General features: G+C 49.7%; 2 protein-coding genes across 10 annotated transcripts in view; one reads left to right on the forward strand and one right to left on the reverse strand.

Annotated features, from left to right (window-relative positions):
* Positions 1-15,683, forward strand: part of TIAM2 (TIAM Rac1 associated GEF 2) — a 189,600-nt gene extending 173,917 nt beyond the window's left edge. For 5 of the 7 annotated variants that reach the window (XM_042940125.1, XM_042940126.1, XM_042940127.1 and 2 more), the window contains 12 exons: positions 189-368; positions 3,361-3,429; positions 3,985-4,110; positions 4,956-5,064; positions 8,276-8,455; positions 8,865-8,983; positions 10,007-10,115; positions 11,180-11,238; positions 11,902-12,007; positions 12,919-13,006; positions 13,383-13,537; positions 14,548-15,683. In XM_042940125.1, the coding sequence (XP_042796059.1) occupies positions 189-368; positions 3,361-3,429; positions 3,985-4,110; positions 4,956-5,064; positions 8,276-8,455; positions 8,865-8,983; positions 10,007-10,115; positions 11,180-11,238; positions 11,902-12,007; positions 12,919-13,006; positions 13,383-13,537; positions 14,548-15,140 (1,893 nt within the window). In that variant the 3' untranslated portion in view covers positions 15,141-15,683. Of the gene's footprint in view, positions 1-188; positions 369-3,360; positions 3,430-3,984; positions 4,111-4,955; positions 5,065-8,275; positions 8,456-8,864; positions 8,984-10,006; positions 10,116-11,179; positions 11,848-11,901; positions 12,008-12,918; positions 13,007-13,382; positions 13,538-14,547 lie in introns of those variants that run through there. The other 2 variants (XR_006202908.1, XR_006202907.1) reach the window with 2 other exon arrangements.
* Positions 15,684-15,708: 25 nt separating this feature from the next.
* The window catches only part of TFB1M (transcription factor B1, mitochondrial), a 79,178-nt gene continuing 77,073 nt past the window's right edge, over positions 15,709-17,813 (reverse strand). For all 3 annotated transcript variants that reach the window (XM_042940132.1, XM_042940130.1, XM_042940131.1), the window contains one exon: positions 15,709-16,063. In XM_042940132.1, coding sequence (XP_042796066.1) covers positions 15,820-16,063 — 244 coding nt within the window. In that variant the 3' untranslated portion in view covers positions 15,709-15,819. The remainder of the gene's footprint in view (positions 16,064-17,813) is intronic.

A 17,813-nucleotide genomic window follows, 5' to 3' on the forward strand; every position in this document is an offset into this window, starting at 1 on the left:
GTTACCTTAAACGGTAGCCAGAGCGGTCCGAGATGAATGAACCCGGCTGTGCTAGGTTGTCGCCCCCCCCCGCCCCAGGTCCCCGAGAGGGCGCTGGGCAGGGACGAGCACCGCCTGCGTCCTGGCCGGGAAGCTGCCAAAACGGAGCGCGCCCCGAACGTCCCCTTCCCCGTCTTTCCGCCTCCCAGAGCGCCGAACAGATCGCTGCGCTGTGTAGGAGTTTCAACGACTCGCAGACCACCGGCATGGAAGGGCCGAGGGGGACCCGGGAGCCACCTCCAAGGCCGCTGGCTCGCCACCTCTCCGATGCGGATCGCCTCCGGAAAGTCATCCAGGAGCTGATGGACACGGAGAAGTCCTACGTGAAGGTAACGGGCGACTCCGCACGTTCTTGCCGGCTCTGTGGCCCCGCGGCGGCCAGCGGTATGTGGGCGGGGGGCCCCCAGGTCGCATGCGCCCCGAAGCCCAGCACTCCTGACGGAGCCCCCTGCCCCTCGAAGTGGTGAATTGCCGCTGGGGAGGGGGCGAGGGTGCAGGAGCTGGGAGGGCCCGGAAGGATGGGCTCCTCGGCTCCCTTGGTTACCACGGTAGCTTTCACTATGGAAACATGTTCTAGCTCATCGTGTGCCTGTGGGAAGGGAGTCTCCTGGCGGAGTCGGAGGGGGCCGGAGAGCACTTAGGGGAGGAGGGACTGGGGAACAGCTTGCTCCCAGGAGACTGTTGCTGCGGCCCCCAGACCTGCCTGGTGGAGGTCACCGTGCGGGACAGAGTCCCACGCTGGAGCAGCTGGCCTACACGTGGCCGCTCCCACGCCCGTGCGGACGGGTGGTTGCTGAGAATCTTCGGCACCCGAAGCATTCACTTATTTATCTCTGAAGCCCTCAGTAAATAGTTCAGGACACATTTTTAAAAAGTTTTATTTATTTATTTTGAGAGAGAGGGAGCGAGGAAGGGAGAGAATGAGAATGAGAATCCCAAGCAGGCTCCACACTGTGGGTATGGGGCCCCTTGCGGGACTTGAACTTACAAACTGTGACATCACCACCTGAGCCAAAATCCCGAGTCGGATGCTTAACCCGCCGAGCCCCCCAGGTGCCCCTATAGTTTGAGAGACATATTTTACGAAGAGCACTGGAGCCTGGGAAGGGAAGACAGAGTTCTTTTGCTTTAAGTATTTGCTGAGGCTCGGGTACTACCATAAGCTCACTTCATTGGCCTGTTCTGGAAGCAGCAAGGCAGTGGGCAGAGGATCCCGCCTGGCTTTGCCTCGGTGCAGCGGCCTGGCCTGGGGCCGTCCCCTCCACCTCCTGTCCTCCGGGGTCTCAGATGGGCGTGCCCTTGTTCCTGCACAGGTGCGTGCACACACAGACACAGCTGTCACCTTCTTTCTCCGCGAGACGGGCCTGAGCTTCCCCTTTCATTAGTGTCCCTGTCATTTTATCTGGGCTTTACTGAAGGCCTCATACACACGTAGCCCAGGAAAACTACCCAGAGCCCCTTGTTTTTGGTCCCATAGAGAAGAAAAGAAAGCTATGGAGTTGACAGTTTAATTTCACGTCCCGTTACGTGTTGTCCTGCGGATGATGTGAACGTTGGGGAGCTCAGCCTAGATTTCTGGATCTTCCTGTGACTGTGATGGCCTCTCCCAAGCAGCTTTGTGCGCTGTGGTTTGAGGCTTCAAGAGACCCTCCGGCCTCTTGAGGGTGGCCATGAGCTTTCCACCGAGATTCAAGGGCAGAATTCCTCGAAGTCCCCTTCCTGTTGTCGCTGATGTTCCGTTTTACCGTGAGGCCGCACAGGAGGCTGGTTTCCCTGAGATGCTGGTAGGGTATAAAGGTGGACGTTGCGGGTGAGCTAGACAGGAAGGACCCTTCTCTCTGCAAGAAACCTGCACTTTGTTCCCTTAGGGCTGCAGCTGTCCGGCTCCGCGCCTGCCTGCTCGAGGCGTGTAAGTCCCGCCGAGCAGCACCGGCCGCACGAGGGAAGAGGGCAGCCTGTCACTGTCTCTCACAAAATAACCAGCACCCGGTGCCTCTTGTGATTCGCACACACACCGTTTTTATTTTGTGGTTTCTTTTCGTGGCTGACATTTAACACGGGATTTTACTTGTTCGTCTAACCTTGATCCCTGCATGCGTGCAACTTGGAATTTTCAGCCTTTGTGTGTTCCCTCGAGATACGGTTCAGTAACTCAGCACACCTCCCTGCTCGGAAGCAGTCGCCGGGGAGGATGGTGAGGGAGGGAAGGCCAGGGAGCTGTTGGTTGCGAAATAGTAAAAGGCCTCCCAGGCCTGTCTGCTTGCTCCCAGAATCTATGCCATAAGGCTCTGGAGGCTTCGGGCTCTTACAGAAAGCTCTCTGGGTCTCGATTTCTCCATTGTAAAATGAGAGAGCAAAGTAACGGACTTTGTAGTCGATCACTTAATGTTTTCATACTCAAAATTCTTCAGAATAAGCTAAACAAGAAAAAAATCTTTCCTATTACAAAATTATATCCTGGTCTTGGCTTCAAATTATCGCAAATAAACCATTTATGGAAGGAGTTGTATAAATGCCATCAACTCCCACTGTTCCGTACCACTAGGGCCCGGTGTACTGGGGGCTCAAATATGGCCTAGATTATAGGCCGCTGATCCTTGGACATTTTTTCTTGCATTTGAATACGGGAGTTCGAAATTGTGCTAATGCGTCAACCCCAGAGTTGAAGAGCTTCCCAGGTCTTGTCCTGTCCTTCTCAGCTCCGTGGTGGGGCTGTCACCATGCTCCCCGGTACAGAGGAAGAAGCCAGGGGAGCCGGCAGGGGTGCTCGTGCCCGACAGAAGTGCCTCGCCAGAGCTCCCCTTGTCCGAGGGGAGGCGGATGCCCCCTTGCACCGGTCTATAGAAGGAGTGGCTCTGTCACCAAGCTAAGCAGAGTAGGTGACCCAGCTGCTGCGTGTACTGCGGGATTAGCCCATGTGAATTAGGGCAGAAATGAGAGTAACCAGTTTTATTTATTTACTTACTTACTTAATTTTTTTAATGTTTATTTTTGAGAGACGGAACATGAGTGGGGGAGGGGCAAAGAGTCACACACACTCACACACACACACACACACAATCCGAAGCAGGCTCCAGGCTCTGAGCTGTCAGAGATCATGAGATCATGACCCATGAGATCATGACCTGAGCCACAGTCAGACACTTAACCGATGGAGCCGCCCGGGCGCCCCTGATAGTAACCACTTTCAGGGTCACGAATTGCAACAAGACACGATTCCGTCATTCCCAGTGGGAGTCTGGAGCTGTGGTCAGGGTTGCTGGAAACTCTTGGGTATTTTGGAGACATGAGTGATAAAGACCCTTTTCTTCCACGTTTCAGGATCTGAGCTGCCTCTTTGAATTATATTTGGAGCCACTTCAGAATGAGACCTTTCTCACCCAAGACGAGGTAATCGGTCCCCTGCCACCCCCACCCCCCCGCCGTCCACTAACGCACGGGTTAGTCTCTGTTTGCCCTTTAGTGGACCTCCCCGGAGGTTATATCTCCTGATTCCCCAGAGAACACACGGGACTTGAGCATCGTCAGAGGGACCAAGCGTGGCCTCCTCCAAAGCCGTTTATGTGGCCTCTGCCACGTGAGGCCCAGCGGCAAGAGTTTGTAAATGCAGGACGCTCACGCCCTTTTTGTAGGAAGCGTGGCCCAGAGTCACTCCTTAATCCATGACTTGTTCGTGTTCAGTCTCCGTAATTGGTTCTTCGCTACTGACTCCCGTTTACCAGTTTGAATCCTGAAAAGGTTCCATCCGTTTAAAAAGTCAGTTTGGAACTGCCAGAGCCGGAGCTGTAAACCCCTGTGTACAGACGGTGTCCCAGGGGGAATATGCTGCCTTCGTTCAAGGATCTGCTTCTGTCTGCTGCTCCCCGAAGGACTGGGGATTCGTTGGGGCGGCCCCTCTCCACCCCCACCGCTGATGCCCTCTGTTCAATCCCGGCCTTCATGCAGATGGAGTCACTGTTCGGCAGCTTGCCAGAGATGCTGGACTTTCAGAAGGTGTTTCTGGAGACTCTGGAGGATGGGATTTCAGCCGCCTCGGACTTTAACACCCTTGAAACTCCCTCACAGTTTAGAGTAAGTAGTTTTGACTCAGGTTTAAAGCAGAACCGGGTGGGTAGAGTGTGGCGTCCGCCCTTGGAAAAGAAAGTGTCCCTTGACTGCCGACAAGGTGAGTTCAGTGCTTTCGTTGCGCTGTTTTCCTGTGGCAGCTGGTGAGAGGCTACATTTCCACTTGAGTGGCCCCTGGAAGCAGAAGTCTGGGTGGCCCAGGTTTTGTGGAGTCTGCCTGGTGGCTGACCGTGCCCACGCTCTTCACTCAAGTCTGCCGAAGGGGGCCTTTGCTTGCGAAGCGGGAGCGCTGGCCCTGAGTCTCATCCTCCATTTTCACAAAGTCCCGTGACCCGGGGACATGGGTCCTGTGACACGGGTCGGTGGTACTGAGGGAGCCCTCTCTTCTGTGGAGCCCGTCTCCAGTGTGAGCATCCAGGACCCGGAAGGAGCCCCTCTGGGGAAGGAAAGGAGGCAGACGGTAGAAAGGGGGCAGGGCGGTACCCAGACGAGAGCGTCTGTCCCGAGTAAGGCACAGTTGGCCTGATTAGTTATCCTCTCAGGTCATTCGTATCCCATTTTGTCAGGTGTATTTTGGTAGAACTTTCTTGCCCTTTGCCTGTAGTGTCAGTAGGCTCGGCTGCCAGAAAGCTTTCGATCAAACTAAAGATCTGTGAGGGAAATACCAGACCGTTCTCCGTCTGCCGTGAAAATGGCACAGTCTTGGGCTTATTTCATTTGGTGATTTTCTGAGGCATTAGTGCTCTGGTGTCTGAAAGATGCCACAGATGCGCTGAAGTAGTCAGAGGCCACGCCAGGGCCAGCAGACGTTGAGTAAACCATGACCAATGTGACTTTTCTTCCCCTTCTAGAAACTACTGTTTTCCCTTGGAGGCTCTTTCCTTTATTACGCGGACCATTTTAAACTGTACAGCGGGTTCTGTGCTAATCATATCAAAGTACAGAAGGTTCTAGAGCGAGGTAAGTTGCTCATACCTTTATATCTGTGCTTTTTTTTTTTTTAAATTGTTAACAGAGTAAATTTGCATGTAATAAGTAGGGATAAATGCAGTTTTGATTGATCCTGCTCCATTCTTGACCTTGAAATTGAGAGATATTAAAGGGAAACTTTTCGGTTTATTTCAGTTTATTGGCAACAGTGAAGATACGTCCTAAGAGCAGAGAAATTTCTTTCCCATGTGTCACTTTGCTGTTCAGTTACCTCTGGATTCTTTTTTACCAAATGCCTTGATCTAAAAACTCAGAACCATGAGCCCCTGGATGGGGACAGAAAACACTATGCTGTTTTGTTTCTTCCTTGTTAACCTTCTCATGCCCAAGGAATCACTGCACTCATAAGAAGTGTTAACTAAACTTAAAGCCTTTTTTGTGGAACCAGGAAAAAACTAACATTTAACAGCCCACACCCTCTCACTGAAATACCTTTCATCTTTCCACTTAAAAAAATTTTTTTTAATGTTAATTTATTTTGAGAGAGAGAAAGAGAGCAAGCTGGTGGGGCGGGAGAGAGAGAGAGGGAGGGAGGGAGGGAGGGAGAGAATGAATCCCAAGCAGGCTCCGTGCTGTCAGCACAGAGCTTGATTTGTGGGGCTCGATCCCACAACCCATGAGATCATGACCTGAGCTGAAATTAAGAGTCGGACGCTTAACCAACTGAGCCATCCAGGTGCCTCTCTCCACATTTTTATCATCTCACTTTATTCTAGTGGCTTTAATTGAAGACTCTCATTTTCTTTTGTCTGCGTAGACCTGCGTGGTCGACGCCCTCACTCTTCCCTTTCGTGCTGCCATCCGACATCACTCTGTGGAACTGAGAGAGATGCCTGAGTGCGGGTCCTGCCCGGCAGCGGGTCAGGTTTAGGCACATGGCCCGCGCCCTGAGCCACCTGGGCTTCTGGTGACGGGCCAGCCCGTCAGCCCAGCCTGGGAAGTGTATTCGGAGATCTGGTGACAGCCGTGACCTCCTTTAGGTGCACGCATATTGTGGGGAATGTTGCGGCACAGTTACCGTCACCGTCCCGTTAACCTGCTGTTCGGTCCGGTCCGGTAATACCCAGACCAGGAACGCTGCTTTCCCTGAGGTGGCTCTGTTGCTGAGGCTTCTCTCAGTTACACACACATCTTCACGTACGAGACGACAGTTCTCAAATCGGTCTCTCTCCGAAGATGCTTCTCTGTCCCAGTCTTTGGAACTCTCATACACTTCTGGTGGTGAAGATCAGAGGAGGAAAAATCAGTGATGCCGGCACAGGACTTGAGGTCGTGAGCAGCGACGATTCGGTTTGTACGGAGAACATCAGACAAATACGGGAGTGTCTGAGGCTCGGACAGTACAGGCATCTTATGAAAATGTGCGCAGTCCTGTTTACGTTCATCAGAACCGTCTCCAGACCAGGTTACCAGGCTGCCTGACATCTCCGGTGTGAACTGGGGGATAAGACCCGAACCTGCTGAAACCTCAACTGTTATCATGTCTTAAATTCCTAGGATCAAAATGACTCCCCCCTGCCCGCCCCCCCTCCCGGACTTGAATGCCTTCTTTAGAAATACAAGTGGCCTCATGCGGTTCACTCCCGTTATAATTTGCTACCACTCTAGAAGCCAGTGAGTCAGGGCTCTCTTCTGGGACAGAACTCTTCTGTATTTGAACTTTTCTTAGTTGCATCAACACGGCAGTAGCCGCCAAGCTCAGTTCTAAGCCCCCTCCTGTCTGTCATATGCTTCTAAACGGCATTGTCAGAAAGGATCTCACGGTTGTTGTTCAGTGTTTCTTTCTCCAGACCAGGGAACAGACTCTGCAGTATCATGGAAGGCATGTGGAGGTTTTTTCCAACACTCTGAGCGTTAGCCGGCTCCACGGATGCGCCCCTGTCATTTGGTTTACATCTGGATCTTTCCAGTTTCGTGGAAGACCAGGCTCAGGTTTAAGAAACGGTGTCTCGAAGTGCCGGGAGTTAACGAGCTCCAGCCCAAATCTGCCTCTTGTACTTGTTTAAACAGAGACCTGACTCCATCGGCGTTTCCTCCCAGAAACGCCTTCTTCTTGAAGGTCAATACACAGTAATGTTAGCGCATCACCAATGCTTTGCTCGGTTCTGAAGGATCGTCTCGCCATCCACTTGGGTAGTCACATTCAAAATGGTACCGCACCTCCTAGAAGTTGTAGGTTTTGCCTCTGGAACAGAACCCCAGGTGAGGGTGTAATTTCATTCAAATCAGCTGAATTCCAAACAGCTGGTCACCCACGGTCAGCAGGTGGAATCCAAAGCAGCCACTTGTGCACCCGTTGGCTCTCTCGAAACTAAATGGAGTTGGGTTCCCGTGCGTGCTCTTCGTGACATCAGACTCTGAATACAGGGAGTGTTCACTGCCCACAGAGGTGCCGTGTGGTGGAAGGATTGGACTGCTCAGAGCTGTGGAGGTGAAGGCAGCAGTGCTTATCAATTTAGTTTAAAAGAAAGAAAGAAAGGGGTACACGGTGGCTCAGTCAGCTAAGCGTACGACTCTTGATTCGGCTCAGGTCATGATCTCACGGTTCGTGAGTTCAAGCCCCACATCAGGCTTCTGCGTTGAGAGTGTGGAGCCTGCTTGGGATTCTCTCTCTCCCTCTCTCTCTCTTCTCCCACCCCCCCCCCCCCACCAAGCCCCCCACTTGTGCTCTCTCACTCAAAATAAATAAACTTAAAAAAAAAAGATAACCCCTAAGTATACAGAATAAGTAATGATCTGTGCTAGGACGGTGTTGGGGGGGGGGGGTGGAATACTGGTTTATTTTGCTACGGGATTCTTCCGTAGAATAGGATATAGGATGATACATTTTCGTGGCTTTGTGAATTGGTTGAAACTCACTTTTTAGGCACCTAGAACAATCTCTCTCACGGGTTTGCATGTGAATATGTCTCGAAAGTCAGACATTCCTGCATTTCGACTTGGTGTTCCTCTCTGGCCTACGTAAGCTCCCTTTGCCGGTGGGATTGGCCCCAGAGCTGTGATGCCGAATCCGTGTTGACGGCTGGGTGCCGGGCCTGCTGTAGCATTTGGGTTTTTGTAAAGAACGCCATTGGGAGGGCTGTGGAATAGACGATCTGGGACCGCATTAGAAACGAAATGAAGTCGGGTTTCGTTCACACTGCTGTGCTCTTCTAAGGGTCTTTTCCCTGCTTGCTTGTAGCTAAAACTGATCAAGCCTTCAAGGCTTTTCTGGACGCCCGGAATCCCACCAAACAGCATTCCTCCACCCTCGAGTCCTACCTCATCAAGCCAGTTCAGAGGGTGCTCAAGTACCCTCTGCTGCTCAGGGAGCTCGTGTCGCTGACGGACCACGAGAGCGAGGAGCACTACCACCTGACAGGTGAGGAGACAGAGGCGGCGCTCGTGAACGCATGGCCGCCAGCCCGCGGGCCCCTCTTTCCGGCCTCGTTTCACACATGGAGACCGCAGTTCCTACAGTGACCGAGTGGGGATTAAAGGAGATGATTCACATAAACCTCCCATCAGAGCACCTGCCAAGTGGAAAGTGCCCAGTCAGCGTTCGCGTTTATTATGAGTGATACTTTGTGTTGCCTCATTCCGAAGACAGGCGGAGTGGAAGGCCAGTCTGTGGTTCTTCGTTGTAATGACTGGATGGCAGCGGGCTGTTTGAGCCCCACCTGAGGAATGCTGCTGTTAGTAAGGAAAGCCTCGAGTCCTTGCCGGAGTCTTGAACTTACCACTGTTGGTAGGCCTTAAAATTAATAAGATGACGATTTCCTACTTTTCAGAGGCACTAAAAGCGATGGAGAAAGTAGCAAGCCACATCAATGAGATGCAGAAGGTCTATGAGGATTACGGGACCGTGTTTGACCAGCTCGTGGCGGAGCAGAGTGGAACAGAGAAGGAGGTCAGTGGGACTTCCGGATCCTGAGAAGCGTGATGTGTTTGTTCACTGAATCCGTAGGCACCCTCCAGAGCAGGCCGCCCTGTTCGGGCTCTCCTGGAGGAGGGTGGGCCCAAAGTTTTTTTGATCTAAGTGCTTACAATAAGCCACACCATTTAAGTGTAAATGTGACATAAAATTCAGGACACCGGTTTGAGAATGTAACCTTCTGTCACCTTAACACTGTACAGAAGAAAATAAGAAATCTCGTTTAGCTCGTCCCTCCCTCCTCCTCCCTTTCCGTGGGGCAGGAGGCAAGACTCAGCACAGAGGCCGGCGCATCTATGGAGGGCGCAAGCTGGCAGAGACCGGATGAGTACACGGGTGGGGGCCAGCCTGTGGGGAGAACCTAGGGCTTTTCTGCTTTTCTTCCTTCGCATCTGACATCGGTGGCCACCTCCTTACTTACGGAACTAGTTGTCCCTAGAGTGACAGCATCTCTCTCTCGCTCTCTTTTCTGGCTGATTACTAAATCCGGATCTTGAGCTTTTAAAGGCTACATGTCAGAGGGAACATAGTTTCACTAGAAAAAGGCAAGGACAGAAAACAACTGGAGTTGAGTTTATTAGTTTCAGCGCTGGTGCCTCTTGATTTGCAGGCCCAGAGCAGTTTGTGGCTCGGGGCTGGTGAGTGCACTAGAGCCCTGGGTAAGTATTAGTGAGGACAACGTAGGAGAGCCTTGAACTGTCAGGGAACTGGCACCGTGGAGTAGGTCACGAGGCGTGTCTCACCCACATACGACGTGTGCACTGAACAAAATGCCTTCCCAGTTAGCTTCTTTTTCAGACAGTTTGATACGTCGCTCGTATTTTCAAAACTTACACTATTTAAAGGCCCCATGTTTACAGGGGCCATAATAGATCGAGGGTGCTTGTATTTTGGCAGTCACCGGTATACGGTGACATACGTATATGATTCAGGCTCCCAGCGGGAGACGGTCTACCCCCCGGGGTCTCCATGTCTTTGTCTCTCGTTTTTACGAAACAGGTGACAGAACTTTCCATGGGGGAACTTCTGATGCACTCTGCAGTCTCCTGGTTGAATCCATTTCTGTCTCTAGGAAAAACCAGAAAGGACCTCGAGCTCACAGTGTTCGGTTAGTATGCCATTCGAAAGCGCATGAACTTACAAAAGGCTGGTGGTGATGAAGAACTTCCTAAAGCCACCAGGCCGGCTAACTCTGGGTTTCCGAGAGTTAGGATCACTGTCATAAGGGCTTTTGACTTCACAGAGCCAGCCTCCAACTATGTAAAATGCTGTCACTGTGCATACTCATTATCTTGTTCTCCCTTCTGCTTGGCTTAGTGGTTCTGGCCAAGTGTTACAGGAACAGATCTCTTGAGGCTATTTTGAAACCTGTTATCTTGTTTGCCGCTTTTCAAAATGTCTTAATTCTCACTGAGACCCAGTATAGACCCTGTGTTCTCACTGACATGAACACCATGTCCTCAGAGTTCAGTGAAATAAAACAAGAATTTTTAAAAAATTGCCAAGATCTACTTCAGATAACCATTCTTATTTTTTAAATGTTTATTTTGAGAGAGCACCCATGTGAGCGGCGGGGGGGGGGGGGGGGCGGAGAGAGAGAATCCCAAGCAGGCTCTGTGCTGACAGCACGAAATCAAGAGTCGGACACTCAACCTACTGAGCCACCCAGGCGCCCCCAGATAATTGCTTTTAGGTGAGCGGGTATACCTGCATAATTCAAATACGACCAGAGGGAGGTATCATTTATTCACTCCTGTGCCAGCATAATGGGGTCTTAGAGCGTCGTAAGTTTGAAGAGCTTTGTTCTTTTAAAACATTCAGCTTCGGGGTGCCTGGGTGGCTCAGTCGGTTAAGTGTCCAACTTTGGCTCACATTATGATCTCACGGTTCATGAGTTCGAGCTCCACATCGGGCTCTGTGCTGACAGCTTGGAGCCTGGAGCCTGCTTGGGATTCTGTGTCTCCCTCTCTCTCTGCCCCTACCGCGCAAGTGCCCTGTCTCTGTCTCTCAATAATGAACATTAAAAATTTTTTCTTTAATTTGGATATTTCCCATAAATGTCCAGATTAAAAAAAAACAAACAAAAAACCATTCAGCCTTACTTAGTTCAGCCTTGGGACAAAATCTGTATAAAACAATGAAAGACGTTTCTTTTTCTTTTCCTTTCCGTAGTCTTTAAGAGAGCTGTCATACTGGTTTATAAAGAACACTGCAAACTGAAGAAGAAACTGGTAAGACGAGAAGTAATTGTGATCACAGCCGCCTTTCCAGGGCTCCCTGTTCCTAGCAGCGTTGAGCTGAGAAGCCTGCTCAGTGCCACGGCCTCGCTTGACTAATGTGACTTATTCCTGGGGTGACTAACCCGCTCAGATACTCAGGGTGATTTCTTGTTCTCCCCACAAATGACATCTGTTTTAAAAGAAGATAGAGCCAGATAGCCTGTGCTGGGCTTACGGAGAAAATCAGCTTTCACATCCCTGAAAACGGCCCATGTTTGCTCCGTACACGACAGACCGTGTAACTCTGGTTGTTTTCAGATCACTTTTACCTTGGCTCAGAACAAACCCAACAGCTTAGCTGAATCAGCTGATAAGCCATCAGAGTCATGACTGTTCAGAGGCAGTGAGGACACAGAAGGCCTGGTTGTCATTCTTGCTCGTCTAGAAGTCTCTGTCCCCCTAACTACGGCTCTGCCCTCTCCCCGCGCACCCCGTGAGCTCTTTGAGAACTGGGAGCACACCCGACCCGATCTGGTTCTGCACCCTGAACACTCACACGGCCGCGGCAGCCCTGCCCACGGGGAGACCTTAAAGTCCACTCCCTGCACACCTCCTCTCTGGGTGAGAGCATGTTCTAACACCTTTCTTGGGGCGGGGGGGGCTTTCATATTCCAGCCCTCGAATTCCCGGCCTGCACATGGCTCTGCCGACTTGGATCCATTTAAATTTCGCTGGTTGATCCCCATATCCGCGCTTCAAGTCAGACTGGGGAACACGGCAGGTAATTGGTTTGTGCAGTAGGATGCCAGGAAAAGGCATTTTAAAGAGACTTGTTTGCATCGTGGAATGAAAAACTAGGAGAAAACTTCGGGGATAATTTTTGGGTTTTATTTTATAGGCAAGGAAAACGAGGACAAGAGAGGTTGTTCTGAAATTTTTTTTTTTTTAACACACTTTTGCGGAAAGTAAATGCCAACGGATGGCTTTTCTTTGCCAAATATGTCTCTTCATCGTTTCCTTATCTTCACTCAGTGGTTTTCCACTTTTCTGCCTAATATCCTTGATACCCTGAAATTTGTTAAAGAAAGGTCTACAAATTTAAATTAAAAATATTTTGAGATCCCAGAAAATTCCTTAAGATTAAGCGGTATTATATGTGATATTAGAAAAAAAAAAATCTTCAACCTTAGAGAATGTTCAGAGATCCTGTGAGACTAACCATGTTCTGGTGACAATGCCTCTGGTGACAGAAAGGACCAAGAGGCTGAGGCACGTGGCAATGTCCTGGGTCCCTGTTTACTTTTTGTGTGAACTGCTTACCTTTCCTGGAACAACTGACTTTGGGCTGGCCTCTTTTACCCCAAGTACCTGAGCACAGCCTGTACTCGGTTCCTTCCAAGGAATACAGTGAATGGAAGGGGGTTGAAAAACAGGATCCGTTTAATCTGTTGCCCAGAGAGGTGAAATCCAGGGCTAGGGAGAAAGCACGTTCAGATGGATGGAAAACTTTACCAGGAAACATAAAAAGTAACTAAAAAGTACTTAACTTTTGAAAACCATTTGTGAAAGTCCAACATAGAATGAGCCACGGAAGAAAATGAGGAGACTCGGGACAGGGAATATTTGACTTGAGTCTTTTTGTCAACTTCACATCTTTGGCAGAGTTGCAGACCCTTGTCTCCTCTTCCACAGGGACAGAAAATAATTCCATATGGGAACTGATCCATACGAAGTCAGAAATAGAAGGACGGCCAGAAACCATCTTTCAGCTGTGCTGCAGGTACTACTGACTTCCAAAAAATACAGCCGATGGGAATAAGGCCGAATTACGCGGTCTCAAAAAAGGGAGTTTAATTTTAGTGCCCTCCTGAATTTTGATGACTTCAGGTTCACACCCAGCCTCCCCCGACACGGCAACTGTGCCTGTAATAGAACACGTTGATTAAATATACATCCAAATCTTAGTTCTCCAAGGCACTTCAAGAACCATCACTTTTCACTCTAAAAAGAGTGTAAGTGAGGAGACCACAGAGCCCACAGGCTGGGTAACTCGCTGCCGGTCTGTCCTGAGATCAGATGACACCGAAGGACCAGGGCACGTGGGGTTGGAGCAGGACACTGGACGTTACTGCTGTTTTCTCTTCTCTCTTCACCAGTGACAGTGAGAGCAAAACCAGCATCGTCAAGGTCATTCGATCTATTCTGAGGGAAAACTTCAGGCGACACATAAAGTGTGACTTACCCCTGGAGAAAACGTGTAAGGATCGCCTGGTACCTCTTAAGAACAGAGTTCCTGTTTCGGCCAAGTTAGGTGAGAACTTTGTCGGCCTTGTGTCTATTCAGAAAAACATTCTGAGCTTCTCTGCGAGGATGTATGTTCTTGTAACACGGCAGTTAAGTCCTCCTCGCGTTGTACATTCCCCGGGGGAGCTCCGTAAGCTCTGAAGCAGACACCCGAGTCCACAGAGCGGTGCGAGAAGGTGGTGGCAGTTGTTTTCCTTTTAAGATACCTAAACTGCCTCCTGCTCCCAGACCTTGTAGTAAACTGTAACCACTGCCAAGCCCAAGGCCTCATCTTCCCTCCAGCTGACACAGCTCAGAATCACCATCTCACCTGTTTCTTCCACCGAGATGGGTGAGCAGCAAGGGAAATAAGGGGAGACAATGGGCACAGCAATGTGGTAGAATCTTGGTTATCAAATTACAAAGCACTTTAGTGAAAGAAAGGAACATAGGTTTTATTAATAACTTTTTCATGTATCCATTGGCAGACTAAGAATCCTAGCCCTTGTCATAGTTTATAGCTTGTTGTTCTGGCTAAACAACTGAGCTCCGGTAACTGGTCATCTAAAAATGCCAAACCCTCGAGGCACCTGGGTGGCTCAGTCGGTTAACCGTCCGACTTCGGCTCAGGCCATGAGCTCACGGTTCGTGGGTTCGGGCCCTGCATTGGGCTGTGCACTGACAGCCTGGAGCCTGCTTCGGATTCCGTGTCTCCCTCTCTCTCTGTCTCTGCCCCTCCTTCTCTCCTGTTCTCTCAAAAATAATAATCATTTAAAAAAGTTATTTTAAAAAATGGTCATTAAGAATAAAAATGGCAAACCCTCCAGCATAAAATTTCAAAAAACCTATGTAAAAAATTGGCAGTATCTACTTTTTTTTTTTTTTTTTTACCCAAGTCCCAGGATAGTTGCTTATAGAAGTGAGATGGTAAAATCTAAAGGGATTAAGATGTTAGCGCTTAAACGCGCAATGCCGAAATTACACACTGTGGAGTCTGTTTCTCGATCATTGAAGGGAAGCGTGATTTTCTCATTGCAGCTTCCTCCAGGTCCTTAAAAGTCCTCAAGAACTCCTCGAGCTGCGAGTGGCCCGGCGAGCCCAGCAAGGGCAGCTCCCTGGACTCGGACGAGGGGAGCCTGAGCAGCAGCACGCAGAGCAGCGGCTGTCCCCCGGCTGGGAGCTCGCAGGACTCCCCACAACCCCCACCTGCAGGCCCGGCTGACTTGTCCCCCGGCCTCATCAAAGAGAGCGACATTCTGAGCGACGAGGAGGACGACTACCATCAGACCCTGAAGCAGGGCAGCCCTACCAAAGACATTGAAATTCAGTTCCAGAGACTGAGAATCTCGGACGACGCGGACGCGAACCCGGCCGACCGGCGGCCCGGAGGCGAGCAGCCCAAGCTGGTCCGCGGGCACTTCTGCGCCATTAAACGAAAAGCCAACAGCACCAAACGGGACAGGGGAACTTTGCTCAAGGCACAGATCCGTCACCAGTCCCTCGACAGTCAGTCTGAAAATGCCAACCTCGATCTCAGTTCTGTTCTGCAGCGAGAATTCAGTGTCCAGAGTTTAACATCGGTGGTCAACGAGGAGTGTTTTTACGAAACAGGGAGCCACGGAAAGTCATAGGATTTCCGTCCGACGCGGGTTAAATGGCTTGTTTTACCTTTAAACTGGTGGTAAAGTGGAAATTGCAGAAAAACTATTCGTTATTGGGTTTTGTGCAGCATACGTTTTCCCACGAAATAGTTGTAAAGATTTAAGTTATTTTAATTTATTGTAGATCAGAAAACTAGATTAAACTGATCAGAATCTGTAAATTACTTAGTTTATATCCCTTTTGAGCAGGTATCAAAAATGACTTAGGATCCTTAAAATTGCAGTCTATTTTAATTTATGTGGAAAAAGATGGAGTTGTGATTAATAATTTTTAAAAGGTCATTCCCCCCCCACCTCCCCAATCCTCTGGGCATTTTCTTTGAGCTGTTAGTTTTTGCTTTATTTAAAGCATATTTATTTTAATGTGGGTAAGGGGCACAATGTGCAGATACTTCATTTTTGTAAGGTTGTAATAGATGCTGTTTATACTGAACATGTCCTATCTATGCAGTATATATATTAAAAGAAAGCTTGTACTGTATGTTATTTGATTATTTTCTCTACCGAGTTGTACAGTAAAAGGGAAGTCAGTCACACGTGGTCATCGTATTTTTATTGTCCTTCCATAGTGGACCAAAGAGTGTACCTCTGAGCAGCTCAACTTCGGGAAAACCAACATCCGCAAAGCTGCTTGCCACCGAGGCGGCAGCTACCGTCGGGATCTCTCCTTGTCGTTCTCTCTTTCCTGATTTTTGCTTTTATTTTGCTTGAGTTCTTCTCTGAAATTATAAGTAAAGAGGTGTGGGTCTTCATCACACATTTTCCGGTACACATCACAGAGGCTTTTAAAATGGGAGACAGAGAGCTGGCTGGGTCGAAGGGTAGGGTCCACGTCCGCCAACTCTAACAGTTTCTCAGTGCTTTCCACACGCTGAACTTCAGGGAATAACATCCTGAGAAGAGAAGATAATCAGACTGACTTGGGGAACTCTGTAAGTCATGATGCCTCCTACTCTCATTTGAAAATGACATCGTTTTGACAACTGACCACCGGAGGGGCTGGAAGAGACAGCCGGCTGGCTTGGCTGCAGGGCTCCGAGCCAGTGGGGAGGGGTCTCGGTCTCGCCACCAGGCAACAGGTACGAGGGACACTGAAGGCAGAGCTAATGTGACCTGTGCCATACGTCCCCGTGGGAAGGTATTTTCCACAGCTCCATCAGTACAAGTATCATTTAAGGTGACATCTGCTCAGTTCCATTCTTAATGTTTGATTTGCCTCATTTTTAAAAAAATTGCCACCTATCTTAATATGAAACTTGTCTAATTTCTCCTCTATAATTTGAACTTAGCCTTGGGAACTCTACACCCCCCAGAAAATGACCTTGACCTTACTATGCAAAGTCAGAAAACCGGTGACGTGAGAATGCAAACAGATCATTCTTTTAGATTTACCTTGAGGCATCTTTAAAATTGATTTGAAGTATGTATCTTAAACTTCATCTAACCAAGCCAGACCACTGTTTTAAAATGAATGACAAAACTGACTGAAATGTTGGAAAGCTACCCCTGGATTTTCTTTTTTTCTCAACAGTTGGAGGCTCTACAGAGCTCAGAGGTCATGGCTGGCTGAGATGGGAGTTTTCCTTACAAGCTCATGGTCCTGGAGTGAAGAACTCCACGTTCCCTACAGTGTCCGGGCAAGCTGTGACCTCGGGGTTTCAGTTTCATATCAAGGAGGGGTTTGATCACTCGGGACCAATTTGTGGGTGTATATGACTAAAGGACACCAAGAGGTCCAAGTGGGTCACGCTATTTGGGGTTCCTATCCGCATAGGGGACTGTGTATATGAAATGAAGGGGCCCATCACTTAGCTTGGAAACACAAGGGCCAGCTCTGGGCTCAGGCCAATTTCAGGATTTCCAAAAGTAAAATGTGCTTTTTGTGTTTTTTTTTTTTCCCCTCCACGAATCAGGGCCGTCACATAAAACTGTCCGTCACAGCCTGTGTGGAGGGGAAGCGTCCCGGCAGGGGCCCGCGGCCTTCATCGCAGCCAACACCGGGCCAGCTCCGTTCCTTAGGTCTCCGCTCGAGAAGCAGGACCTGTGCGGTGATGTAAAAATCCTGGCCTAATTGGAGTTCACAAACGGCAAGCCCAGGATTGAACCATCAGTCCGCTCAAATCCTCAGGAGTGAGTTTTCGGGGACGGTTTCAGGATGCAGCTGGCCAGCCGTACCTGAAATACGTGCTGAGGGGACACTTCGCAAAACCAGAAAAAGAAGTGGGGGATTTTAGAAAATGGGAGACGCAGGCCTACAAGGCCAGGCCCAGTTTTTAAACACACACACACCTTCCCGCCTTACTTGGGCCGAATTAAACATTTTCTTGGCTGCCACCAGACACAAAATACCACTGTGCTCACTTCAGGGCCTCTGGGGGCACGTGGACTGTAAGCCGCCACGTTCAGGCTGGGCTTGCGGACAGCGGCCACGTGCATGTGCAGAGCAGTGAGCACGGCGGAACGGGGGCTCCCCGTTAAATAAAATACGCTGGCGTGAGTACTTGGTGACGCCGTTCTGGCTGCTCCAGTGTTAACTTACCTTCTAGTTCTCATTGTGTCATAGAGCGACTTGATGGAAAGAAAGCACTTAGAAAACCCAAGTAGTGCGAGAATACGTTCGGTCTTCATTCCACGTTTCTGACA

The sequence above is a fragment of the Panthera leo genome, chromosome B2 (genome assembly GCF_018350215.1).
Source record: "Panthera leo isolate Ple1 chromosome B2, P.leo_Ple1_pat1.1, whole genome shotgun sequence".
In the NCBI taxonomy this organism is placed as follows: Eukaryota; Metazoa; Chordata; class Mammalia; order Carnivora; family Felidae; genus Panthera; species Panthera leo.